The sequence below is a fragment of the Dermacentor variabilis genome, chromosome 7 (genome assembly GCF_050947875.1).
Source record: "Dermacentor variabilis isolate Ectoservices chromosome 7, ASM5094787v1, whole genome shotgun sequence".
In the NCBI taxonomy this organism is placed as follows: Eukaryota; Metazoa; Arthropoda; class Arachnida; order Ixodida; family Ixodidae; genus Dermacentor; species Dermacentor variabilis.
In genome coordinates this window covers 18,343,088-18,370,775 of record NC_134574.1, presented here as the reverse complement: position 1 = coordinate 18,370,775, position 27,688 = coordinate 18,343,088, and the positions used below count along the sequence as shown (strand labels likewise).

The 27,688-nt window shown below is 48.4% G+C and overlaps 1 protein-coding gene across 5 annotated transcripts in view; it reads right to left on the bottom strand.

The window, feature by feature from the left end:
• The window catches only part of Sirt2 (Sirtuin 2), a 376,779-nt gene that overhangs the window by 84,048 nt on the left and 265,043 nt on the right, over positions 1-27,688 (bottom strand). For all 5 annotated transcript variants that reach the window (XR_012829495.1, XM_075698293.1, XM_075698294.1 and 2 more), the window contains one exon: positions 11,078-11,144. Coding sequence is in view for 4 of the 5 variants with exons in the window: in XM_075698293.1 (XP_075554408.1) it covers positions 11,078-11,144 (67 nt within the window). In the remaining variant the exon portion in view is untranslated. The remainder of the gene's footprint in view (positions 1-11,077; positions 11,145-27,688) is intronic.

Below are 27,688 nucleotides of genomic sequence, written 5' to 3'. Positions count from 1 at the left end.
TACAGTATACCAACGATTAAATGTCTCAACTTGGCAGATTACGCATCTTTATGCAGATACAAGGCATTACACTTTTCGGGTGACGGGGCTCGGGTACTCGCCAAAGAATGCTTACGCATTAAAAACAATCATACCCATTTCAAAGTACTGTGTACACACACTTTATTTTTATGTATTTATTTATTTCAAATTGCTTTAGGCAAGTGTCATGGATGACAAGGATAAAGGCAGAAATCTCTGCCTGACATGGGCCGTGTCACCCGTACATTGCCCAAAACATAGGCAGCATTACATAAACAAATAACATGACATAGTATTCGACACACGGTGAGTACATAATAAAAGGAACAGAAAGAGACATGGTACAACATTGTAAACAAGACGCACAGTGAGTTCGAAGTAAAACAATTATATATATTATATATATTTATATTGTCATATGTGGTAGTCATGCGGCGCAGAAGGAAAGAAAGAGAACGATGTGCAAGTATCGGTCCGAACGGCACGAGCCCTCGAGGCACGTGACCCCAGCTGTGATCGAGAGAGAAGCGGCGCTGAGCTGGCATTATCGGGGTGGCTCAGAGTCAAGACGGTCGTAGCGTCAGCATCGCACTGGCAACCGGAGTCATGGTGGTTCGCTCAAGTGCGTGACGCTGGCGGGTCAGGGTGTGGCCGTCGACCTCGGCGACATTCGAGCGAGGCTCCTTGGACCTGCTGCAGCATCTCACGGCAGTGCCGGGCACTCCAGGAAGGATCTCCCTTCAGAGGCAGACCAGCTCGTACAGGTGCTCATAGAGTAATTCGGAACGCCACGAAGGCGGTCGGGCGCCGGCGGGGCGCGCCGGCGGTAGATTAGTGCCATGTCTTGCGCATGCGCCGGTTCCCTATTGATCAAGCGTAGTCCCCTATTGAACCTAGATTAGCGCTCCCTGCTCCTAAAGGCTAGCGCTAGCGGCCTTTTAGCGGAATGATAGGTGGGCTAAACGGTGCAGTGACATGCTGTTGTAGCGCCACGGTGATATCGCCGATGGATTGCTTGCGGCGTGTTGGCATCCATTCAGTGATACAGCCAAGCTTTCCGTCATTCTGCGGAAGCTCTGCGGATCGGTTACCATCTCATTGCTGGCCACAACACTTGTTAGCCGGGTGTGCGAAATCTCATTTCTTGCGATTTGAGAAACTTTGCGAAACTCCCTTTATATCGTGACTAAAAGGAACATTTTGAGCGAGCCGTGACGGATCCGTTAGCGGGAGTAAAAGGGCTAGCGGCAATAAAATTCCTTTAAACATCAATTTAGGTGGCGCACTTCGCAGTTCTTAATTAACATACAGGACGTAATTTCATGCATTCAGCGCTATATAAGCTTCTGCTCAAGGCTCAAGAGTACCATTATGGTTCGCAGATATTACAGCACTGATCACTTGCAGTATCTGGTCGCCTCGCCGTTTTCCATGTGCGAGTTTTATTACATTTCATCGCGCGTCTGCATTTGTTCGTATGAGGAGGCAATGTTGATCAAGAGTAGGACTTGCGAGTTACATGCGGGAAAAATAGTAGAGAGAGCACTGTGCAGATACATAGCAGAAATCACGCTGGGTTTATTTTTTCCCTGGCAAAAAATTTACTCCGCGTTGCCTCGAACATGGCTGGCATTAGCCATGATGGCCTTCAGTAGCCCGTGAATGCCCCTTCGACGCGGATTGCCGCCTCTAGTCGGCGTGGTAGGGACTCGTAAAGCGTATCTATAAGATCCTTTTTTTTTTCACCTAGGTGCTTCCACTCTCCGGCTATGGCCTGCCATAGCTCGTCGGCATTGACCGCTCCAAGATTCATGTGGGCCATGCTGTCCTTTATCGCGCCCCACACATTTTCAATCACGTTCAAGTCTGCACCTTTCAGACGCCCCTCAAGTAGGCGCACAGCGCGTTCTTCAAGGAGGTATCGCACCACTCTGGTGGTGTGCACAGGGCTGAGGTCATGCTGGAAATAAAAGCACCCGTCTTTAAATGGTCCATCCAACACGTATGGTAGCATGTGCGCATCCAGAACTTCACAGCAGGCTTCAGCTGTGAACAATGGTGGCAGCTGAACTAGGGGGCCGAGTCCCTCTTTGCTCATGGCTCCCCAAACATTCACCGTACACCGACCACTATTGCCGATTGTAGAAACGTAGCCAGGCTCGTACCTACATCGAGACAGGGAGCGAAAAATTGAGATTTGGAGATTATGAACGTGTTTTGCTCACGAAAATATTTTGCTAAACAAGTGCCGAAGAGTGCAAATACCTGCAGTTGTATGGCCTCCAAGCGTGGCGCTGTTGCTCCCGCCTAGAAGAGAATGTTGATTCATCAGAGAAGATGACCTCTGTCTAATCTTCGACCATCCAGTGCTCATGCATCCTGGCAAAGTGTAGGCGCTGACGTTTTTGCCGCTCCGTAAGGTGTGGTTTTGATGCTGCCGCAAATCCGTGAAAACCGGCATCTCTCATGCACCTTCTAATTGTCTCCTCACTCACATTCAGGTAAACAGCTTCCTCGATTTCACGGGCACTTTAGAAAGGGTCGGCGACCGCTGCAGCAACGATGAGAAGGTCGGACTCCTCCGACGTGCATTGTCGTCGTCCAGTTCGAGGCGCATCTCCCAGTCGGCCGTCTTCATCCCTATATGTCCGAATAATTCTTTTTACGGCACTTATAGACCTCTCTGTGAGGCGGCATATCCCACGCTGAGGTATACCTTGCATTGACAGCTTTATTGTATGCCGCACATCAATGGCCACCCTTTTCGGCATTCTGTCTCAATCAGAAATGGGCAGCTTTCCGTTACAGTTCTGTGGTTTTTATCTCTTCATACTTCGTTATCAATCAGGCCTTCGAAGCGACCATTACTGCATGAGGGAACAACGCTGGGCTTTGTTAACGCTATTCACTGTCGCGTACCGTAATGTATTGACCAATCGTTTCGCATGACTACGCGTGCAAAGCGGTAAGGAATCATGATTCTGGAGTTTTGGCCTCAAGCGCGACGATGGAATCCGGCGCTCGGCCGCTGTGCTGTGAACGTTACGGCGCTATGTCGGAAGAGAGCCTGAGACCGCTGGTACGGCTGCCCCATCCTTCACACCTGATGCCTACAGTAACATCCTCAAAGCCAACTACTGTCATACGGTCTCGACGGACTGCTTAAGGATGGATGCTTTATATTCCAGTGCGACCGTTGCCCTGCGCACACCAAGAGGGATACGCATAGCTCCGGCTGGAACTTGCTGCCCGCCTTCCTATGCGGCCTCCGAAAGTCGCGAAGCGAAAATGGTATGAGCATCCGCCTCGCATGCGGTAGCTCCGGGGTTCGATCCCCAGTGCCTCCGTGTACCCACCGGTGACAAAATAGATACAAGCTTTCCCCTGGCCTGGTGTTCGGCTTAAGTGCGATGCAATGCGTGGGAAATGGGTGTGTGGCCCACTTCGAGTAAATGAAAATACCTTGTGCCATGGCGCTTTTTGGCCGCGGATGTCCTTGCGCCATAAAAAATTCACCATCATCAGTATAAGTGAAAATGTTTGGTGTCCAATGAAAAATTCGTCCATTTACATCTGGATGCCCTCAGTGTGGAGAAACTGCGGCGGGCGATTGCCGGGGTGTGGAAGCGCCTTGACTACTGCGAGGACATCATAAAAGCTCTCAACTAATCCCTCGCGCCATGATTAGAAGCTGCGATTCGACTGGGAAGCGTGCTTATGCGCAATTTATTGTCGTCATGGCAGGTGCCCAACACATTTTAGAGAGAGCGCGAAGTTGAGTTCGTTTATTCGTTCTCCTAAAAGTAAACCAAGTCTGCCTCCTATTATATAGCTCAAAAGTGCCCTATATGCCTTTTTTGCATATAACTCGTAGGACCTCACGGCACTATTAATAAAAGCCGACAGCATGACATTCCTGTGCATGACATGGGCTAAGGCACATGGCCCTTATTCATTATTCTAAAAAAGCATTTTTTCTCGCTCGTTAACCCGAACCAACAAACCCCTGATATTATGTGCAAAATGGTGACTTATTCACGACAGAAAATGAAAAGCACAGAATTACGCAAGAAGCGAAAGACTTGTTACACCCAGCTAACGGGTCTAAATGTGACAGCCTATGCTGTCATTTTTGACTATGATAGCCAATGACAGAAAGAGTGAATGTCTCGCAAAACGAATGCAGATGTACACGTCAACTCACTGCAAGCAAGCCGCACGTGGCATAGATTACGGTGGATTGACAGGGCGTGAACACACAGCGCGTCGCAGACACCGCACCGCCCACCGCCTGTCAACGCTAACAGGCACCTAGCACTAGGCTTCTGGAGCAAGGCAGCGCTAATCCAGGTTTACTAGGGAAGGAGGCTCGCTGGCTAAGGATATGCGCGCACACGCAGTCAGTCCCTGTATACTTCCGCCGGTGCGCTCCTTCGGCGAGCGGCCGCCTGACCGGCGTTCCGAATTATTCTGTGAGCACCTGTACGGTAGTCCCCGGGGCGTCTCATCGGCACTCGAAGTAGCGGCGGAATCCAAAGTTAGATCTAACCAGCCAGGCCGGAGTGCTACATGATCAACGGAGTTCGGGACACTGGCATGCGGGATGGTCGAGTTGACTGACCAACACCACGTGCGTAGTCGGCGAGAGCACCGACTATGACGAGGATGAACAAGGATGAGTCAATACCAAAGTGTGAACTAAAGATAGGGGAACTGATGCGAAGGAAAAGGAGTAGGACAGTAGTGGAGTTTATGAAGAATAACCTATTATACCGGAAGTGTGTGTTTAGTTCAGGCAGGGAAGTAATACAGTTGATGGTACCGAAGAAACTCAGGGATACAGTACTAAAGATAGGGCACAATAGTGTAATGGCAAGTTACCAAGGAATAAAGAACACGTTAGAAAGGATTACAGAAGAGTTCTTTTGTATCGGGGTGCAGAGTGATGTGAAATGGTATGTGAAGTCATGTTGATGTGAAATGGTATGTCAAGTCATGTGGCTAAGGGACGTGTAGGAAAGGCGCCTCTAGGAAAGATGCCCATTGTTGAGCTGCCATTTCAAAGAGTGGCAATTGATATTGTAGGACCTATTAGTCTCATGCCCGAAAAAGGAAATGGGTATGTCCTCACACTAGTGGACAATAGCTACCAGGTACCCTGATGCTGTAGCGCTGAAAACGCTATATATCATTCAGGTGGCTGAAGCATTGTTGATGTTTGCCCGGTATGACGTGCCCAGTGAGTTTTGAGTGACAGAGGCTCGAATTTCACATCGAAGGTTATGAAGGACGTAAATAGACTGTTGTCCACAGATCAAAAGCTAACCACTCTATACAACACGATGGCGAACGGTCTGGTAGAGAGATTTAACGGAACATTGAAGACAATGATAAGGAGGATGTGTCAGAAAAGGCCAAAGGACTGGGATAGGATAGGATAGGATAGGATAGCACTCTTGTTCGCTTACCGAGAAGTGTCACAAGTCAGCTTAGGATTTTCCCCGTTTGAGATTTTATATGGGAGATCAGTTACAGGACCAATAACCATTCTGAAAGAGCTATGGTAAAGAGAGGAATTGGACAATGAGGAAAAGACCACATGGACGTATGTACTAGAACTCCGAAACCAATTGGAGGCAACCTGCAAATTGGCCCACGAGAAGTTGGCACAAGCGAAACAGATACAGAAGAAATATTATGACCGCAAAGCAACGCACCGAAAGTTATAACTGGGAGACAAGGTGTTGGTACTACTGCCCACAGATAATAATAAGATGCTTATGCAATGGAAGGGACCTTTTACAGTTACCCAAAAGAAAAATGAGTTGGACAATGAAATCTCAGTTCAGGACCATAAGGTGTTCCATATGTTGAAAAAGTATGGAGAGAAGGGAGATAAAAGGGAAAAAACGAGGAGAGGACTAGAGTTTGCATGATGATTACCGAAGAGAAGGACCACGGGGAGGTGCACACTTATATTGATAAGAAGACCATGGGGGTAGAGTGTGTTAGGTTGAACCAATCCCTAGCGGCAACACAAATAGAGAAATTGAGAGGGTTGCTTCACAAGTTTGAGGAAGTGTTTTCAGATCGACCTGAACAGAGAGAAGTAGTGCAGTGCAAGCTACAATGTTCAACAGAGGAACCAGTGCATGTAAAGCAATACCCACTGCCCCTTGTAATACATTAAGAAGTGATTGAAAGTGAAATCGACGAGATGTTGAGGCAAGGAATCATAGAAAGGGCTAATTTTCCTTATAACGCACCATTAGTGGTGGTTAAGAAACCCGACAGTTCTAAGCGTATGCAGTGACTTCAGACGTCTGAACAACGCATTGAAAACAGACGCATAACCGATCCCCATGATAAACGTGGATAAACGATAAGCAAGAGTGGCAAATAAGGGATATTTCTCAAAACTGGATTTGTCGAAACGATACTGGCAGATTCCTAACGAAGAAGCGTCCAAAGAAAAGACAGATTTCTCGTGCTCATAAGGACTATTTCAATATAAGTATATGCCATTCGGTCTAAATACAGTGGCAGCAGTGTTCACAAGATTGATGAGACGGGTCGCGTACATATTATTAACGCGATAGCGTTAAGGAGCTCGTGTCGCAGAAAAGCCGGTGTCGTCGGCGTCGGTGTCGGCGTCCGCGGCGTTGGCCGTGAGCGATAAATCATGGCAGGCACTTCATAAATGAAAAGCAACTTCCAAGATGGGCTGGGTGGGAATCGAACCAGGGTCTCCGGAGTGTGAGACGGAGACGCTACCACTCAGCCACGATTTCGATGCTTGAAATCGGTACAAACGCGCTTTTAGTGAACGCGGTGTTGCCTTAAAAACGTGCCGTAGAATGTTATACTGCGGTGTATATCGGTAATTATGAGCACGTAGCTTACAGAAGTCGCATTTACACGAATAGCGAAGTACGTTTCCGCTACATTTCTTCTGCGCTTACCACACACGCAGAGCCATCTTGCGGCAAACACAGAAGACCCCTCCTCTCAATGTACGGCGCTGCCCCGACAGGTGGCGCGCCATGCGCGCATTGGGGCTGTGCTGTGCGCGGACCGGTGCCAGGCGCGTTGCGGCCCCGACTCCCTCTCCCCTGGCGACGCTTCGCCGTGCTCCCACGCGGGTTGCAGAATCAAGCGCCGTTCCTTTCTTTAGATTACTATCTGTCTATCTCTCTGCCCGTGCCGATCACGACGTTTGGCTGGCGTAGATCGCTTCCCCCTCCGAGACACCGAGTTCTTTGGTTCGTTCCGTTTGCTCAGGCGCACGTTTCGTTGCCGCGCAGAACGCTGCGTTGCTCGACGCTCTCCGTGTGATAGGTGGGCGCAAAGTCCGATGCGGGGCGCCTCGTAAGTGATCCCTGCGCCGTAGCGCTTTGTCTTAGACCCCTTGGCGGGTCGATGGGAACGGTGTCGCGTTCCACTCTTGAAGGCGAAGCTTAAGCGTCCTCCAAATTTTTTTTGATACATGGTGTGCCGCACGTTGAGCACTATATTGACGACATACTGGTTGCCACTGATACGTAGGATGAACACCTTAAGGCCCTAGAAAGGCTACTAACGAGAGTAAAGGACACGGGGTTGAAGATAAAGCCAACCAAATGTGAGCTAGGGTGCAACGCCGTGGAATTGCTGGGGCACACATCGGGAATGGGACACGTCGAGCCCAAGGAGGATACCCTGGACAAGATACAAGCAGTGGGCAGGCTTAAGACAAAGAAACAAGTACAGTCATTTTTGGGGCTTACAGGATTTTATAGAGAATTTATCCCAAAGTACGCTGAAGTAGCTGGACCGTTGACATAGTTGACGAAAATGGGGACAAACAACAAAGTGGAGTGGGGTAAGTATCAACAAAGAGCCTTTGAAATGCTAAAGAAAACCTTAGCAAATCAAACTTCTGCAAAAAGGCACTGTTGTGCCACTAGCTTTTTTAACAAAATGCTCTTTTATGCATTGAAGCACAAAAGTAACTGGAATGCTCATGTATTTCGTTCCACACTTTGGGAAGTGATATCTCGAAACTGATGTCATCCTGGAAATTCATTTCAAGTGGACATGTCTTGCATGCTCATTCGCTACAATTTGTATTTGCAATATATGCCGTGAAATAATCATTTGAGAAGTTAATGAGTCAATTTTTGTTAATTACTTTAACATGTGTTAGAAATCCTCGTCCTAGCAATGTTCCCCACATGGAATAATTCATTTCTATGACAAGAATTATGCTATCTACAACAGGCAATTTTTAAAAATTCCATAAAACTTTAAAATGATCACCCTTTATATTGTTACAGTGCATTTGGACAGGGCCATACGGGCAAGAGAGAGACCAAGAAGTGGTAGACTGTCTTCTGGAGCTGCGACCTGTGTACCAGTTTGCGCGTTTGCCACTAACCTTTCACGTGTCTTACACAGAACCTCGTTCATAAGTCTGGGAAAAAAAAGAACGCGAGAAAAACTTACTAACCGGGAAACGTACTTCCGAAGTAACTGAAAAATTAGACTCCGACTACTGTTGACATCTACGTAATGCGAAGCGTCGCTCGGATCGTTGCAGCACGAGACGCCGACATGCGTCGAACTGGTGGTGCTCTGGTGGCCCCAGACACATTTTATTGTGTTCCTATTGCTTAGTGTCCTAAGGGGGCGACAGGAACTGAAAGGCAATCGAGCTGGTGAGCCATACCGGGTGCCGCTGAAGCGAAACGTGATGCCCACATCGCGCCGCCTGCCGCAGGGAACGGCGGTGCGTTTTATCACCCACTAAAAGCATGCAGTACGTTATCAATGGTACTACACACCATGCGCTGTAAAATGGATAGGTTCAGATGCTTATCGCAATAGGTGTGGCACGATAGCTGTGAATGCGATGTGCGACGACCGGGGCAGATATTTGTTCGTACCGGAATAAGAAACTGTACACATCATCTTTTCACGCGATGTTCTCGATCGCACGCCTTGCACCTTTTCTTGTTCACATGGGATTTGGCGGTCAGAAAATGTATACTATCGCAGTCTGCAGCAGGAAACGGCGGTGCGTTTTTGTTATTGCCTATTAAAAGCATGCGCTACACTCACGGTGGCACCACGCGCTGTGGAACAAATAGGCTAAAATGCTTATCGCAACAGAATTTGTGGGGGAAACAGGCGGAAGGCGAGAGATGGAAATTCAAGTTTATGCACAAAATGAGAACAAGGTGAAAGCGGCACCCGATGTTTCGACAAGTTGACTTCTCTTTTTCAAGGCGACATATGCTTTCCTCTGAAGCTTTTCCGAGGAAAGCATATGTCGCCTTGAAAAAGTCTACTTGTCCACTTGTCAAAACGTTGGCTCCCGTTTTCACCTTGTTCTCGTTTTGCTCATCGTAATAGGAGTTGCGGTAATAGCTGTAGATGCCGCATGCTCAGAGAAGATTTGCTGGTACCTGAAATGAGTAACAAGGTGCGCCCCAGTGTTTTCGCGTGAGACAGGCGGGTGAGTATTGCGGTGAAGTTGCTGCGGCGGGCAGCTATATACTGTTCTCGATAGCGCGTGCCCCCACGCATTTTCTTGTTTACATGGGATCTAGCAGCCAGAAGAAGTATCATACTATCGCAGTTTTGCGATTTACAGAACGTTGCTGCCGAAAAATTGTGTCTTCGGAGAACGTATCAAACGCTCAAAACGAGCATAATTCTACTGGGTCATTTTTTGCGTCCTCGATTGCGAATGTAGGCGCCGGGAAAACATATGTAACAGGGACGCATAAACGAGGTTCGAACCTACTGTATATACGTTTGTGCATTGACCTTTCCCTTTGAAACAATATTATTATCTCCACATCACTCGGATCGCTCTGCTGGGCGTACATGCCTAGGTCGAAAAAAGCACTTCTACCCTTCAACTCGAGCCATTCGAAGCTGGTCAAGAGGGGGATTGCGTCAACGTGCCTCAGGGCTTCGTTAGTGAAGTCCTGTCCACACAAGGTTCAGTCTAGTTTTGATGCCCAGGCTGATCGCCTTCGGTCGGCCGGTTTTCCGTTGGCCCTTCTTCGGGCTGTTGCCGAGTCCCTGTTGAAGTCCTTCCGACCAAGTTCAAAGCCTCGTGGGGCGGACCCACATGAGAGGAGGAAGTATGAAGTTATGCCCTATGTCCACAGGGTCTCGCACGGTCTGAAGAGGGTCGCGGGTAAATTCGGCATACAGGTCCTCTTTTCGGCACCTTGTAAGCTGTCCAGTCTGTGCAATTTAGCTAGACCCGATAGGAAAAAGAAAATCGAGTGCAGCACTAACCACAGGAACAAGTTTGTGCCTTGTAGAGCAAATGTCATCTATGAGATTCCGCTGAGTTGTGGCAACGTGTACGTTGGACAAACAAGCCTCTGCATTAATATTAGATTATTAGAACATGCCAATTCACTAGATGATTCTAGATGACAGCATCTTCCTAAGCATTGCAAGACCTGCAGGCATGACGGCAATGTTTGTACTCCACTTTTCGGCAGGACTAAGATTGTCGGACGCGCAAGTGATAAGAAAGTGCGTGAAGTAATCGAAGCTTTAGAAATCGCGAGATTAGGGCCGGATAAATGTGTTAGTGAGGCTTCCATACATTTGTACCGCAAGGAGTTGGCGTTTCTAGGCTTGACTACATGATAGCGGCATTGGTCTTTGCGGTTGGTGCGCATGCGTTCTGTTGTTGGTAGGAAAGTGGCGTTGGAGCATTAAACCAGTTGTTAGTCTGCGCCTGTGTCGTGTGGTTCTTTCTCTGTCTTGTTCTTTTTTGCGCAGTTTTCTTTGTTCTCATAATGTCGTACCAACTAGCCCCTCACCGTACGCTCCTAGGCTTATCTCCACATGTTCGTAACGAACACGGAACACTACTGAATTAGGGCTATGCCTTCAGCAAACGTTTTTTAAGAATTCCGCGTATAGGCATAGTAGAAAAGAAATGACTAAATTGTTTAACATAAAAAGTAAAGAGACCAGAACTGGTGGTATTCTGCTCTTTCATATCCATGAATGTGCCAGTCATAAGCTGCATGAGGCAACTCACCTTCCAGCCCAGACGGTCAGCCATCTCCCGACAGCCACTGTCACAAGTGCCCAGGAGTGCCACATCCCTGCATCAACAAGTGCTGTGTCACCATCTTCACTTAATCGGTTTTAGGCTGCATAGAGGATAAAGCGAATGTTCTGGAGCTATCAAAAGATGTATGTGTTGTAACACATTCACACATTATGCTGTCTCCTGTGGGAACCTTCATTTGAGCCCTCACCCTTAACGGCACACTTCCAGTGTTCTGCCACCACATGCAGTATTCTTTGGCCTCAATACCTGTATTTGCACAGCTGCTTACAGCAAATATGCACTACAACTTCTGCATGCAGAATAAGCTAGACTGGGCCAGTGTACTTCAGTGTAACATTGCACATGATCATCTGAGCTAGTTGTAAAGTGCAAGAAACAAAAGATTCAGTAGCAATAATTACAACACACAGCACTGACTTTCATTATAGCTTATTCAGAAAAAGATATGAAATACAAGAAAGCATTCTCACACACACTGCACCATTGCGCATGCTAAATAACAGTATCACACTGAGACAAGGCACATGCTTCGCACCATACCTAGTTGTTCTCAATTAAAGCAGCCGGTACGCAGTGACACAGACATGCCTTGTGTGTGCTGCCTCGATTACTTAAAGTATAAGGGCAATTTCTGTAATGCAGGAGAGCCCCCGCAACTGCTGCAATGGGCTGAGTCCAAACTTCGCGCATTAATTTAGCATTAATATAGTCGAGCTCTCACATCTTGTCATTGACGCAGCCATCAACGTGCTCAATGATGCAGTTTCTATGTGTAAGAGTTGCCAGACAAATACTTTCCATACAATCAATAAATATAGGCTTGTGCTTCTTCTGGAATTCAGGCATGTAAACTTTCTTAGCATGCAAACCTTCAAGGAGGACGTGGGTTCTAGGAACTAAAAAATCTGCTGATAAATCCATAAATGACAAACTATCCACTGTTTTCCCTGTAACTTCGGTGTCCCTCAGGCATCAGTTCTTGGTCCTCTTCTTTCTCAAATTTATATTACTGATTTACCCCTACGCGTTGCTTGCAAAATCCAGATATTCGCCGCTGACTGCGTGATTTACGTCTGAGAAACTAATGCTATTGACGAAAGCACCTTACAACACAAACTTTACAACATGCAGTCTTGGTGTGAACGTTGGCTGATGAATCTTAATCCCAACAAAGGTTACCATATATCTTCAAGGTGTGTACCAAGTTGACATTTCCAAATTCCCCGAGTTTTCCAGGTTTTCCCTGAGTGCCATTGCAAAATTCTCTGAGTGATACAGAATTTTGTTTTCCGTCAAGACAGGATGACACCATGTCGCCCAATGCTGTCACTGTCTAGTAAGCATGCTAAAAAATTTTAAAATACGACTTAACCCAGTTTGAATAGTAAGGAGTAGCATTTATTTTATTCAAAAAGAAATCAGAAGGGAGGTGTTAGTAAAATGCACAGGGAATAAAATAAATAAAATAAAAGTGGGGCGCCGATTAGTGCGGACGTGCAAACATCGGCTCCCGATATCATCAATGATTTCACGAGGTTATTCACCCTAAATCGAAGTGAATTGCGTACCAACGAAAGCAGCAAGTTACACGGATTCCGTGGATACCGGATTTATTTCGGTGGGTGGACTCGTTCTCAACATTTTCTGCATTCGAATTCTCAACCTCGGCGTTCAAAGGCGGGTAGGCCTAGGCCTAACACAGCAAGTCAGTCATTGCCGCCATGGAAATCGTCACCGGTGAGAGGATATCGCCGGAAGACGCGAATGACCCGGGCTGGATTGCGGCATATAACCGCAAATCGCGCAAGGGAAAGGCCAGTCAACCACAAGGAGCAAGTTCAAGTACTCGTGGCAGACGAAGGAACGGCGATCGCACCGCCGGACCGAACAGCGCATACCAGCGCCTCGTCGCTACCTCGAGACTCCCTCAGTTACCGAGGGACACGTTCCGTATAATCGTGAGACTCCGAGACGGTCTTAACGTGTCCAAATCTACACCAGTGCAGGTTGAGCAAGCCCTGGCAATGGCGGCAGTCCTGGCTCCTCAAGACCTCAAGGAAGACTCCATCTGCCCCAACGTAACTCAGAATATCTTCATCATCTGCACCCCCAGCGAACGTAACGCAAGAGCATACGCCACGGTGCAACAAATTTGCATGAAAGATACTACGTATCGGGTTGCAGTATACCCGGCGCCACCCGATGATACCTGCAAAGGCGTAGTCCGAGGCATTGACCTCGAGCTCAACGACTCCCAACTCCGAGAACTAATCGTCACAAAACGCAACCCCAACGCCTTGGAGGTGAAGAGAATCAAGAACACCACAGCCGTGACAATCGTTTTCCAAGGAATGCAATTACTAAATTACATCTACTGCGGAGGAAGCATTGTTCGATGCACACTCTTTCGCAGACACACGGAAGTTTGCTACAACTGTGGGCAACATCAGTCACCGTGCGGATGTCTGCCCTAACCCGAGTACCACGTGGTGCCGGAAGTGTGGCCTCAAAACTCCAGCGGAAGAACACCAGTGTTCCCCTCACTGCACCCTGTGCGGCGGACCGCACCCCACCGCCGACAAGGACTGCAAGCGCAAGTTTCAAGTCCCTTACATCGTGCGACAGAGACGCCGCCGCAGACGCAACCGACACGGCCGTAGCCGCTCCCAAGGACCGAGCGGCGCCAGTCACAGTGACTCGAGCGCCACCTCGGGTATTCCCGTAGCGACCACAAGGAGTCGCTAGGTCACGCCGACACTAGGTGCCCACGGGAAAACCACAAACGAAGCAGTACAGGGAGATATGGGCTGGGCATCATTCGAAGCACGGGAAGCTCAGAGTAAAATCCTATACGAAAAACGTCTGAGGAAATTGGATGATAACAGGTGGGCAGCTAAGGTGTTTAAGTACCTATACAGAAAGAGCGTTGACTCATAATGGCGGGAAAGAACTAGGAAGCTAACCAGTAAGTATGCCAGATACGAGGACGAAAAAGGACAGAGATTTAAACGACAGGTTAAAAATGCGGAAGGTAAAAATTGGATAAATTCAATGGGAAAGAAGCATAGTGTAGAACTATATCGATACTGGAAACAGCAGATCAGGAAGGAAGCGTTTTATGATAACTCAAAAGGCAGTGCCCTACTCTTTGAAGCTAGATCAGGATGTCTTAGAACGCGGAGCTATAAAAAGAAATTTAACCAAGAAGAAGACACATGTACTGTGTGTGGTAAATATGTAGAAACGATGGAACACCTCATACTAGAATGTGATGGTATCAATCCCGATGTCGATGCGGCCACAGTCACCCTTCCTGAGGCCCTAGGGTTCAGAGATGATAGTCATGTAAATAAATATGCGGTGGAAATTAGCAAAAGGCGATTGGAGGATTGGTGGCTCAAAAGCAGAGAGGTGACATAAGGTTAAAAGGGTAGGAAGACGTATTTAAAGAAAATCAAGAAATTCAATAACACACAACACAGATAAAAATAAAAGGCAAAATAAAAATCTGAGCATGGTGTCAACTGCCATCGCCCCGTTTCAAAGGGGACGCTCCTACCTTCCACCTGAGCGCCGCAGCGCCCTCCGCAGCAGCCGCTCCCGCTCCAGGGGACGACGCAACAGCCGGTCCTGCTCTAGGGGGCGCCCTACATCCGGCCACACCGAACTGACGTGGGCCTACCGAGTACGAGGGAGACATCACCAGCAGCAGCAATGGGACGCTTCATCTACCAGACAGGTAACGCGGTCTTCGTTGCCCGAGCATGAGAGCGAGATAGTCACAGCCCTACGACAGGAACTAGCGGGTCTCCGGGCCACCATACAAGTGCTTACAGCGCAGCTTAATGAGGCAAATCAGCAGATTCAGAACCTTAAAGCTCCCAAACAAGCACCACCCCAGGAGACAAACGTAAAAGTTAGCACAGCCAAACGCAAACCCCCTCCGCTCCCAGAGACGGAAGAAGAGAGTAATGCACCGCAAGACACCCTAGGCGAAATTCTGCGCCTCACGCGAGAGAACCTAGAAAGTATTCGTATCCTAACGAATTGTGTAGAGGTGGTCGAAAATAAAGTCGCCATAAAAATCAAAAACAAAGCTAGTCAGCCACAACAGATGGACACGACGACGCACCCTTCGTCACCAATAAATCCCCCGCAAAACCATCATGGCTAACACGACACGGGACACCTTAGAAATTTGGCAGTGGAATTGCGCTAGCTACGCGAAACGCAAACCCTCGCTGCAACAGTACCTCGAAATTCAACCCAAAAAGCCGCACGTAATACTATTACAAGAAACCCTATGCGAAACCCTCACGCTCTCAGGGTACAGCCCCGCCTCCCAAAGAGGAGGGGACGCCAGGAGAGCCATCGCCACGCTCGTTAATAGAAAATTGGCGCATATCGTTCATAACGTCTTACCGAAAAACAGTCGCATCGAGGCGATCCTAATCGAGCTCGTACCTAACCGACTCTTAAAACAAAGCATTTTTGTACTAAACGTCTACAGCTCCCCCGCGCACTACAAACAATCTTTCCACGCGATCCTTACTAAAGCCACATCATTGGCACGAAACTCACCGCTTATTATCGCAGGGGACTTCAACGCCCCCCACCCGTCGCGGGGTTACCCCACAATCAAGCCTAGCGGCAACAACCTCTTGCGCGCGATTGACGACCAGTCCGTCACCCTGGTGACGGACCACAGTTTCCCCACCAGATTGGGCACGTCGACCCGACGCGATACTACGCCGGACCTCACGTTACTCCGAAATGTAGCAAACTACACATGGACGAATACGCAAGAGAACCTGGGCAGCGATCACCTTGTCATACGCACAGAAATACCAAACACGGCGGCCCCACCCCGGTCTTTCACCCTCACAGATTGGGATAGCTTCCGCCAGTTACGGAAGGAAGACAAGTATCGAGGCCAAGGCCTCGATACTTGCGCGATGGAGAAAGCAGCGTCTCAAGAGACGCCTGCGCAAACACATCGCGATACTCAACCGAGACATCGAACAATACTGTACGGAGCTCACAAGACTCCAATGGCACGAACTATGTTCGGTGGTCGACGGCCGCATGCGAACCGGAGGTAAGTGGAACCTCCTGAAACGCATGTTAGACGACAGCCAAACAAAGGATAATCAAAGCCACGCGCTAGACCGACTTTTACACTCACATAAAGAGAAAGGGGGAACGGAAGAGTCCTTCCTGGCAGAAATCACCAAACGTTACCTTCCGCTAGGCGACGCTCACCCCAACGATTATCCGAGCATAAAGTGTGAAACCACTCCCGAACTAGACGCTGCCTTCACGGAAGCAGAAGTCCGAGAGGCGCTACACAACCTAAACAGCAGGTCGGCCTCAGGACCCGACTGGGTAACAAAGCAAATGTTACGTAACTTAGACGACCAGGCCATTACATTACTCACTAAAGACATCAACCACGTGTGGGAAACAGGAGAGGTACCAACGCAGTGGCGCACGGCCACGGTGGTCCTTATCCCAAAACCCGGCAAACCACTTAACCTCGACAATTTACGCCCTATCTCTCTTACTTCATGCGTGGGTAAAGTAGCCGAGCACGTCATTCAAAACCGAGTGTCACGCTACATTGAGGAACACGAACTCCTCCCACACAACATGGTAGGGTTTCGACGCCACCTTTCCACGCAAGATGTCATGTTGCTCCTAAAGAGACAGGTCTTTGACGTTAAAACAAGAGACGTTTGAGGCATCCTCGCCCTCGATCTCACGAAAGCATTCGACACCGTCTCGCACCGCTTCGTATTGGAGTCTGTGGCAGGCCTCGGCCTCGGTCAGAGATTTCAGAAGTACGTGCGCTCCTTCCTAAAAGACAGAGAAGCCCGACTGCGAGTCTCACAACTTAAGTCGGACTGCTACACGCTGGGCTCCGTCGGAACACCGCAAGGCTCAGTCATCTCTCCATTACTATTTAACATAGTCATGAAGTGACTCGCAGACAAACTACGAGACACCCTGAACGTAAATTGCGCTCTATATGCAGATGACATCACCATCTGGAGCCCGGGAGGCTCTCTGGCAGACATGGAGCAGGCATTACAGTCTGCCCTAGATGTTATGGAGGAGTACTTACTAGACACAGGAATGAAACTATCCTCCAAGAAATCGGAACTCTTACTATATCGCAAGTCTTGCCAAGGAGTCCGATACCTAACTCCTCTAAACGAACTTCCGATCGCACTACACACAAGAGACGGACAACAGATTCCGCGAGTCGACCACATACGCATTCTTGGGCTCCTAATCGAAGCCACCGGATGCCACGGACACACGATCAAACACTTAACCGCCAAAACCGAAAACATGATCAGACTCATCCACAGAGTCTCAGGGCGCAGGAAGGGTCTCTGCGAAGATAACCTTCTGCGCGTATACCACGCGTTCCTTATGAGCCATATAATTACGTCGCCTCTGGCCACAATTGGACGAAAACGGAAAAGACGAAACTAAACACACTCATGCGCAAGAGCATCAAACAGGTCCTTGGCATTCCGCAAAGAGCAAGTACAGCAAAGGTTGATCAGCTAAGCATGCACAACAACGTCGACAAAGTGATCGAGGCTCAGACTATGGCGCAAATACTCCGCCTATCCTCGTCCAAAGCCGGTATACTAATTCTAAGCGAAGCTAATGTCTCCTCATCTCCCTATCTCGAGCACGCTGTTACCCTACCGAGTTAAATTAGAGACAACTACAGAGTCTCACCGTTTCCCAGAAACGTCCACCCACTATACAACGTGGGTAGGCGCCGGGCCCGCGCCCGCGCGATTCTCGACCGCGCCGACGCGGATCCTGAAGCCACCGCATTTGTGGACGCGGCCCAGTACGATCAACTTTCGCGATAGCAGTTGTGGACGGCAATGGAACGTTACGATCATGGGCATCGGTTAAATCGACCACCAGCGCTAAAGCAGAACAGATAGATGTAGCCATCGCCATGGCAGACCCCACATTTACCCATGTCCTAACGGATTCGCGTGCTGCAATTCGGGCTTACGAAAGCGGCAACGTATCGAAAGAGGTAGCGCATATACTACTAGCAAGCTCAAAAGAGTGCAAACGATGCCTCTCCTGGTTCCCCGCTCACATGGGGAAAGACATTCACCCGCAAAAACCCAACCTCAATGAAACGGCCCACGACCGTGCGCGAGAACTTGCCCGCCGCGACGGTCCCACAGCCTCCGAGGGGCTGGACATTCAGTTTAATGACCCGCTACTCACTTACCAAGAAATCACCTCAACTATCGAAAAGGCAGAATGAAATACCCGCTCCCGCACGCAAAACTCGAGCGCGTGCAGGCGGCCGCGTTTCGAATGTTGCAAACGGACTCGTATCCGTCACGAGGCCTATTAAGCCACTACAATTCAGAAATCCCGGCAAATTGCCAGACTGCCCAGAACTCTATTGCTCACTCTCGCACATGCTTTGGCAATGTACCGCGTTACCAGAGGGCCCACTCTCCAGTGAGCCCAAATGGGAAGAAGCCCTCAAAAGCCCGGACCTCAAACTCCAACTCAAGGCCGTCCGGAGGGCCCAAGAACTGGCGGAGCGTCACCACGTTCCCGTCCCGACTTGGGCGTCGCCTACGGTTTCGGCCCAAGGAGCTCCCCGCGGCGATCTCCAACGGCTTAAACCCCCTCAGGACCTCAATAAAGTTCTTGACTGACTGAAAAAAATGGTAAAAATCATTGCAAATCGAGTCGAACATTCTCAAATACGGATAAAAAGGAGATGCATGCAGAAACAAATGTTTTCGAATATCCGCTTCAGCCACATATTATGATCAACTGTCGATACATGTGTGAAACATAGGTGGTGCTTGAGACTCCACTGAAAGCAAATCAAGGTGGTAGAATGAGTGATTGAGCATTTTATGATGAGTCACATAATTAGAGTTACTAAATATTTGAATATTGTAAAGCCAGTCATGCTACGTTTCCTCATAACAAAATATTAAATCCCCCGCTCGAATTACATGCACATTGGCCACAAGCATTTCAAGAAAGAAAAAAATGTATATTTCAAAGTTGCTAACGACAAGCTCTAAGTCAAGCATGGCGTAAAACATGGTATAGTGCCTCCACCAAAGCGGTGCTCTGTAACGATACCTATCACTCAGAAGCAAAATGGAAGTAACGAAGGTTATCACAATGTTCAATTTGCCCTAAGCTTAATATTTGTGATCTATTCCTTGCTACTTCTGCACAGAAATGGCAAAAGTAGGTCACGTCCATAAGTGTGAACGCCGTCACCAAAGGCTATTTTTATCAAATGATAGCAAGCTCATAGGTATGAGGCCCGAACTTTGTCACCGGTGAGATTCTCTCTCAATGGCTGGTGTGTCAGCCTCAACTGTCCTGACATACTCTCAGCCCGCGCACAACCACCTCAGTGTTGCGTTTCACTGCTTTGAATAGTTTATTTTGGTTTGGATGAGGGACACCTGCACGTCAGCATCAGCCAACACTTTCCTTTTTGAGCTCAAGCTCCTTCAAAGAAGCGGCGGCACGCTTCCTTTCCCGTTCATTCCCCAATGCGTGGGTCCTTTGCGTTCTTGTCCTCCTTCCACCATGCATTCGCCCCCCCCCCCCCCGGACTCTTTGAAGCATCCTTTTCATGAGTTGTACAGTCAATGTCCGATTTTTCGGACTCCATAGGGGCGGCAGAAACGACCGTAACATCGGGCAGTTCGAAAAATGAATGCATGTCTTTTACTGCTGTGAAAGGCTCAAATCGCCACAGGCACGTTCGAAAAGGCCTACCAGCACATTTATTAGGCATATCGGTGCTCGTACTGTGACAGGAGATGGCGGGTGGACGTGTATATAGACCTTTGCACCGGAAGTCTCGAACCAGAGAGTGGGAAACGGATATCAGGCCCCCGGTAGCGAGAGTAGCTAGCGCCTCATAGTTGCCATCTCTTGCTGGACTGTCACGCGCGCAGTTCCCGCATTGGCTGCACGACGTTTTCGCGATTTTGTGCTTATCCGCACAGGCTATGCGAACGTCCGGGCAGCACTGCGCTGAGTACGGTTGTTCGAACAACCAGAAGAAGCGCAATGCAGCAAGAAAAGCACAGTAGCACGCACATTGTTCTGCAAGAGGACTGCGGCTGCATGATGTGCCTGTTGTATCGGTTTCCTTGCGACGCGGTACTGAAGCATCGTTGGATTAGCTATGTAAATCGTAAGGGATTCCTCCCTGCGGAGTCGTCGCGCGTCTGCTCGATTCATTTTATCGACGGGAAGCGGACATCTGAGAATCCAGAGCCGATGCTTCAGCTCGGATACGCGAGGTAGGTAAGATGCGCTGTGTGTGTCTCCATCGTCAGCCCCTAATGTTTAGATGGGCTATAAATATGCAAATATGAACTAACAAGGTCAATTAAGTTTTGGCCTTGTTGGGTCTTTTTTTTATTGAAATGAAAATAAAAGAAAGAGACGTAGTCACCTTACAATGGTGACGGCTACTCGTTTTCTCATAGCAGAAACAATATAAAAAAATAATTAGGAAAATGAAAAAAAAATTACTAAAAAAACCACTTCGTAGGCTGAGAAAGCCACAGCACAGTCCTATACGCCTATGAACATCACAGTGTAAAAGTCAATTGCAAGTTGCACCACAATGAGTTCGTAAACAGTCACAAACACACACAAACGGCCATGATGTAGACTTCGATGAGCATATAAACAGATGAAGAATTACAGTGTTAAAATAATTCATGCACAACAACAAGAAATGTATAACACGTAATATACAAGCACCAATAATTACAAATAATAGAAGAATGTTTTAGTGACATCGTGTGATTATTCAATGCAATGCCTAGTATTTGTTGAGGACGCCTGTGTCTTCATAAAAATGTTCAATTGCGTTCAATCCTTTTCGCTGTGCTATTTTCGATGGCCATGGGCCCAGCAATTTTGCGAGTGAGAAAGGCCGGTGAGGATCGATGAAGTGTAGCTCTTGTTCTAGCTGCTGTCTTTGTATCTCGTATATGGGGCATTCGAGGAGTAGATGGCGAATATCCTCATCGTTGTGGCCACAGGAGCAAGCCGGGGAAGGAGCCCGTTTGTTGCGATGTCGGCTCACGGCGGCAAGCCGACAGTGGCTGACGTCGACGGCTTTCCGCAATCGCACGGACTGATTCACAGCCACGGGCGCTCAAAACAGGAAAGCATTCGCCGTAATGCGTAAAGCGACACCTCTCAACACTGGTGATACTTGCACTAAAGGTCCAAAACGACGCTGAAGAGACTTAAGATATAAAGAATCATGGGTGAAAGCAGCTGCAGCGCCGAGCTGACGCTTCCCGGCGCCATCCGGCAGTCGCGTGCAGTCGTACGGCCGCCGCCAGCAGGAAAGTTTCCTTCTCGATGCGTAGCCGATGCCTCTCGACACTGGTGAGAATAGCACGAAAGTGGCAAGACGACTCTGCGAAGGTCGAAGATACGGAGATACACAGAGGTAGATAGCAACCAACGTTTTTAGATGTTTGTTGATAGCAACAGCAGCGCGCTGAGGCTGAGCAACGACAGTCCAGTATGGCGTCGGCGCCGAGCAGACGCTAGGCGGCGCCAGTAGTCCAAATATGGCGGCGCCCGTGGAAGCCTCAGTGCAAAGGTCTATAATTAAGGAATAGATATAATTACTCACAGGGGACCCTGATCATGAGAAGGAAATTCACAGAAGAATAAAATTGGGTTGGATCGCCTACGGCAGACATACTGCGATCCTAACTAGAAACTTAACATTATCAATAAACAGAAAGGTGTACAATCAGTGCATTCTACGGGTGCTAACATATAGGGCAGAAACATGGAGACTGACAAAGAAGCTTGAAAACAAATTAAGGACCGCGCAAAGAGCGATGAATCTAAACATTTCGACAGAATTGCCTGTCTGGTTGGGAAATTGATTAGGACTTCCAGACCAAATAACTAAATTTTGTTAACCAGACGTCTCGGAGCCCATTCGGCTCCTTCTTTAGTGGTTGTTCTTCGGGAGTGGCGCTGTGCAGCTTTCAAAGGCTCTTTTGTAAAGAAAAGGAGAGAGTACGGAAGGTGGGGAGACACTTCACAGACGGGAAGGGGGGGGGGGGGAAACAAAAGGGTGCGGCTGCCGTGGTGCTGGGCAGCTGGGATGACTGGTGCTGGGGGAGCTTGACCCGCGAGAGTGGCGCTGACGGGAGGCGGGGGGGAGGGGGAGGTTACGGGGCAGTGCCGACGTTTTGGTGTAGGTGAACTCAAGCGAGAATCTACCTGACTAGGCGTCCTTTTCTTCTTTTCGTCATGTCGCCGAGGCCATGGATATACACCGAGTGTAGGTTGCCCTTCACGCGGTTTATGTTACCCCCCGTATTCTGAATGTGCCATGACTACTACTTAAAAGTCCTAAACAAAGAGCGATGTAACGAAGAATGATAGGCGTAACGTTAACGAGACAGGAAGAGAGCGGTGTGGTTCAGAGAAAACGGGCATAGCCGATGTTATAATTTACATTAAGAGAAAGAAATGGAGCTGCGCAGGTCATGTAATGCGTAGGTTAGATAACCGGTGTACCATTAGGGTTACAGAATGAGTGCCAAGAGAAGGGAAATGCCGTCGAGGACTGCAAAAGACTAGGTGGGGTGATGAAATTAAGAAATTCGCAAGCGCATGTTGGAATCGGTTGGCACTCCACAGAGGTAATGGAGATCAACGGGAGAGGTATTCGTCCTGCAGTGGACTTAAAATAGGTTGGTGATGATAATGACTCTGTCCCGTGACAATTGTTCCTTCCTACGTTTGTTATGCTTCGCCGCAATACTTTTGCGTATGTTTCACCACGTAATATTTCTGTACTGAGGCTAAGCTGACTTTCGGGAACCAGCATTATGCAACGCGCCGTACTTTCCGAGCTTCGAAGCCAATCGCGAGGACCACAAAGACGGAGTCGGTGCCATTGCTTACAGCGGCGAGTTCTTACAATGTAAAACACGGCGCCAAATGGCAAGAAGCTTAATAGCGAACGTTGAAGCAGCTAGGCCTAGCGCTTACTGCGGCGGCGAGGTAACCCAACGGCGGCAGTGGCAGCTTTGATTAATGCCGTTTCGGACCTGCGGCCACAGCAAGAAGTCCGGAAAATCGGGCAGCGAAGGGTTCTTGCGTCCGAAATTTCAGACATTCGTATACATTGACTCTATGGGCTAGGTGGTGGTGCCGCGAAGCCATCCGAATTATCGGGCGTCCGGAAAGTCAGTCGTTGACTGTACACTGCCAACTTCTCCAGCCGAGGTCACGGCGTCAAAAGATCTATTCGTTACGATCCCTCTCTGTTACGCGAGCCAGCATTACCGCAACTTTCGTTTCCTTTCAATAAAATGACAGCTAATTTTCCCCGACAGAAGCACAAGTTCCCTGAGTTTTCCCTGAGTATTTCCAGACTGTTTAAAATCCCTGAGAATTCCCGGTTTTCCCGGTTGATAGACACCCTGAGATTCTTTTACCTGCCTCGATCTGTAACCCTATCCTGTCCTCTTATCCACAGTAAACGTTCCCATAAAATCATTCTAGTACTTAGGTGCCATACTTTCTCAGGACCTTACTTTGGGCAAGCATATTTGCAACATACTTTCATCAGCTAACAGAACTTTTACCCTCATGAGATGACAGTTGCCCCGCAGAACATAAAACTCCTAGCTTTTAAATCCCTAATCAGACCGAAAGCTGAACATGCATCACCCATCTGTAACCTATATCAATCATGTCTCGCTCATGCACTCAAGTCGTTTACCAGAGTCAGAGATATCCATTCTCCCTACTCATATGACGCAAGCATATCATCTTTAGGAGCAAGATCTGATTGACAGCATCATGCACGCTGCCATGCTACAGCCAGCCTTTGCCTCATCCACAAGTTATTTTACAGTTCCCTAAATGACGAGCCATATATCACACCACCCGCATTGGATAGTAACTACAAGTCTTATAGCTACACTCCCATGTGACTACCTTTCATCCTTTTTCCCCGCACAGCATCAGATTTCAATGGCCTTCTCCACCATGTTGCTGCAATCACTTGCCCGACATCGTTCTTAGAAAATGTCTTTACTGCCTAAAAAAATATTCTCTTCTGTCACACATGATTTCTATTGTTTCTCTTTTTCTGTTTTTATACACATGTGAAATGTAGCTTTCATGTTCAGCTTTGCTCAAAACCTGTGTTTCTGTTATGTGATTAACTGTAACCACCCCTTATGTATTACCCCTAGCAAAGGTACAGTGAACTAGAAGCAATTCAGTGCAACGAGCGGAGGGGGCCGCGCCTTGCGGCGCGTCACCCACAGTGGCGCCCGAAGCGGTGGCGCTGCCGTCGACCACATTTGAAGGTGACCGGTCTGGGCACGCACGACCATTGCATTTCAGTGGTGCGTTTTGGTTTTGGCTTTTTGTTCTGTGCAGTTGTGTTTCGCAAGCGTTCTCATGTGAATGCGGCCACTTGCATCAATGAATGCAAAGCAACGTCTCAATCACTACTACGCTACAGGTTGTAGCCCAGGATACGCCCGAACTAACAGTGCGAAGAAGCTGTCGCTATTCAAGGTGCCTGGAAGTAGACCCGGAACGGAGGCGCACATGGGGGTGAAACCTACACGGAGCCGATAAGCCGCTAACTACAGACTGCGCGGTATGTGAACTGATGAAGGAGGTTTGCTTTACCCCTCGGTGGAACTGTTTCGTTTTATCACAAGGCTTGAAGACATTTTCACAAATTTTCTTAGTGCACAAAAAGTTCATCGGGAAAGTGTAATGGACATCCTGCTCATGATTCATTGTACCGCTTCCTTGAAGGTGGGATGCAGAGCTCACGCAGAGAGCCTGACTCCTCGCATAGTCAGCTTTTATGCCACCGTACGGCTCCATTTTTTTATCAAAGGTTTGAACAAAGCATGCTATCGAAAAGAAAGGCAGCACAGCACCTGAAGCTAAGCAGACTGACTTAGCTCAATTTCTACACTGCTTGTTAAGTGCATTAAAGCTCTCAGGATTATTCTTGTGCTATTGCAGAGCGCCTGCAATAAAATCGTATGGGAGTCAGAGAAAACAGTTTCGAAGTTGTTCTTATTTCTTTTTTTCTGCGCGTCATATTTCGTCTTCTGCAGCACCTGCTTTAAAATGAAGTGCTTTCTCGTGTAAATATTAAATCCGCCTTAATCGCCCGGATTTCTGTGCATGTGCACCCTAGCAGATTCTGTCATCAAGGTGTCTTTTGCGAGCGCGAACATCATGCGAATGTTTGGTCCCGCGAATAAGTATTGCTTCGTAAAATTTAGTACTCGCAAACTAATCCGCTATTGCCATCTAGCCCGAGTTGGCGACTAAGCGTAAAAAATAAAAAGAAATTGCAGCGCATCGACTGTCCTACGTCTGCTATTGGTTTTGCTTTGTAAGACACGCACGAAATCATACGGCCAGCTCAAACCCTTCTCCGCAGATAAAGTACCCAAGAAATAACTGCCAACACAAGCTGAATTACGTTAAAGCAGCGGCTGTACATAACCATATACGCTTTATATTTTTGTGTGCCACGTACACTGCAGAGGCAAACCAGGGCAAGCTTTCAAGAGCGGTCGATTGCAGTGCCGCCGCTGCACTGAGCGCGTCAGCGGAGAGGCGCGGTCGCGCTACTGCAAAGTATTCTAGTACACTGTAGCAAAGGGGCCTTTAAGGAAATAAAACTGAACTTCAAAGACATTTTTTTACCATTGTATTTTCTAAATCTACAGATGCTCTTGTATATGTATGCTCTCGTAGATGCTCTTGTAGTCCGGTGGAGCATCGAACACAGCTTTGACCGTTTTTTCTTGCCTCTAGGCCCATTCGTACGTCTTCACACTTGCCATCGACTTGGTGCCTGCGGCGTGCGATCCAGTGGATTTCTGCTATCAACGTGGAAGTACCTTGACGGCAGACAGCATTCTGCGCACCTTTTCGGCGCAGATATGTACAGCCGTTGGAGATGGCGCCTGGAAACTGGGAGTGGCGCGACATCACGGACTGGGCCCCTTCAAGCCTACAAAAGGACACGGCAAACGATACCACCCTGCCATAGAGTTAGTAGAACAACTCTAGAGGAAAAGCTGGGCCGGAAAAGTGGGAACCTCTAGGGCGCCGCCCTATTGCTACTGGTCAATGTGGCCAGCGCAATTACTATTGAAAGAGCTGAGAACAAGCACAGGTCACCTTGTACTTTGTCATCTAAAAACGCATACCTGATGGCTTTATGAAGGCGGTGCGTTAATATTAAGTTTACAGAAAGCGATCGCTAAGTCCGTGACTTATGCAAATCCCGATGTACGCATTCATGCAATAAAGGATGACGCGAATTTCAGTTTCGAATCTTTGTTTTTTGGATGCGTAGTACCGTACAGTTTAGGTTTGACATGCGATCGCGTGTCGACATAGCACGCTATGGCACTATGATGGCACATTCGTGCCTTTCGTGCCACCGAAGCCCCGAAGTGCTCTGGCATATACCTTCACATGTAAGTAAAGGAATGTATCTCCTTGTTGAGAATATCACGCAGTAGGCAGCTCTTGTGGTACATTACAATCGTTTGAGAAGCGTCACAGTAGAGCATTTTTCTACATGCGGAGCGGTGTTTTTATTTGGTAACTCCCCCACTCTCCTCTGGCTTCTGGATTGGATTGGCGCGGCTCGCTACGTGCTTGCGCGCGCTTTTGGGAGTGCAGATTGATGTGTGCCTGGTTTGTGCACTAGGCTTTTACACAATCGCTTTTCCGAGCGCAGATTGGTGTGCGTCTGGTTTTTGCATTAGGCTTTTATACGATCGCTTGTCGCTGCTTTCATTTCCTCTGGTTTGATTCGGCGCGGCTTGGTGCAGGCGCACAGACTTGGTGTGCGCCTGCATTTGTGCACTGGTCTTTGAACACATCGCCCGCGGGCGTACCGTGTATGTAAGCGTGCAGCAATGCAGGGAAACATTCATACAAAATCAAAGGGTCAGAAAACTGCGCTTTGTTTTCCATTACTTTGTCCTGTACCTTCACACTGGGTAGCGCTGCGCGATCGCTTCCAAAAAACGCAGCAATGAATGTTTGCAGCGCATGTGGAAAGGAGGTGCACTTCACTTTCTGCATGCCAATAATAACTTTCCATTTTTTGCGTGTGAACACCCGTGATCGGGTCCACAAAGTTCACGGTGTGGTTTAGTTTCCCATTCCAGATTGAGGTTCGCTCCGTTAGCATCCACCAAGTTCGAAATGCAGTTGTATGCGGCCCATTCATCACTGTGGATGGTGCTCCCCGGTTCAACGTTGGCCGCAATAATGGGGCCTAGCGTCGCCGCGTCTAGTCTGTCGACCTTGAATAGTCGGAGCTGCCCGGTAGTCACCAGATCATGCCGAATAGCCACGGTACACGACCTGCAATGCCGCCGTGATTTTGGCGGCTCGGCTGAACGTTGTCGCCCGTCATCAGGCGGCCTCGATTGTACTTTCGCTTGCCGCGAAGGAGGCATT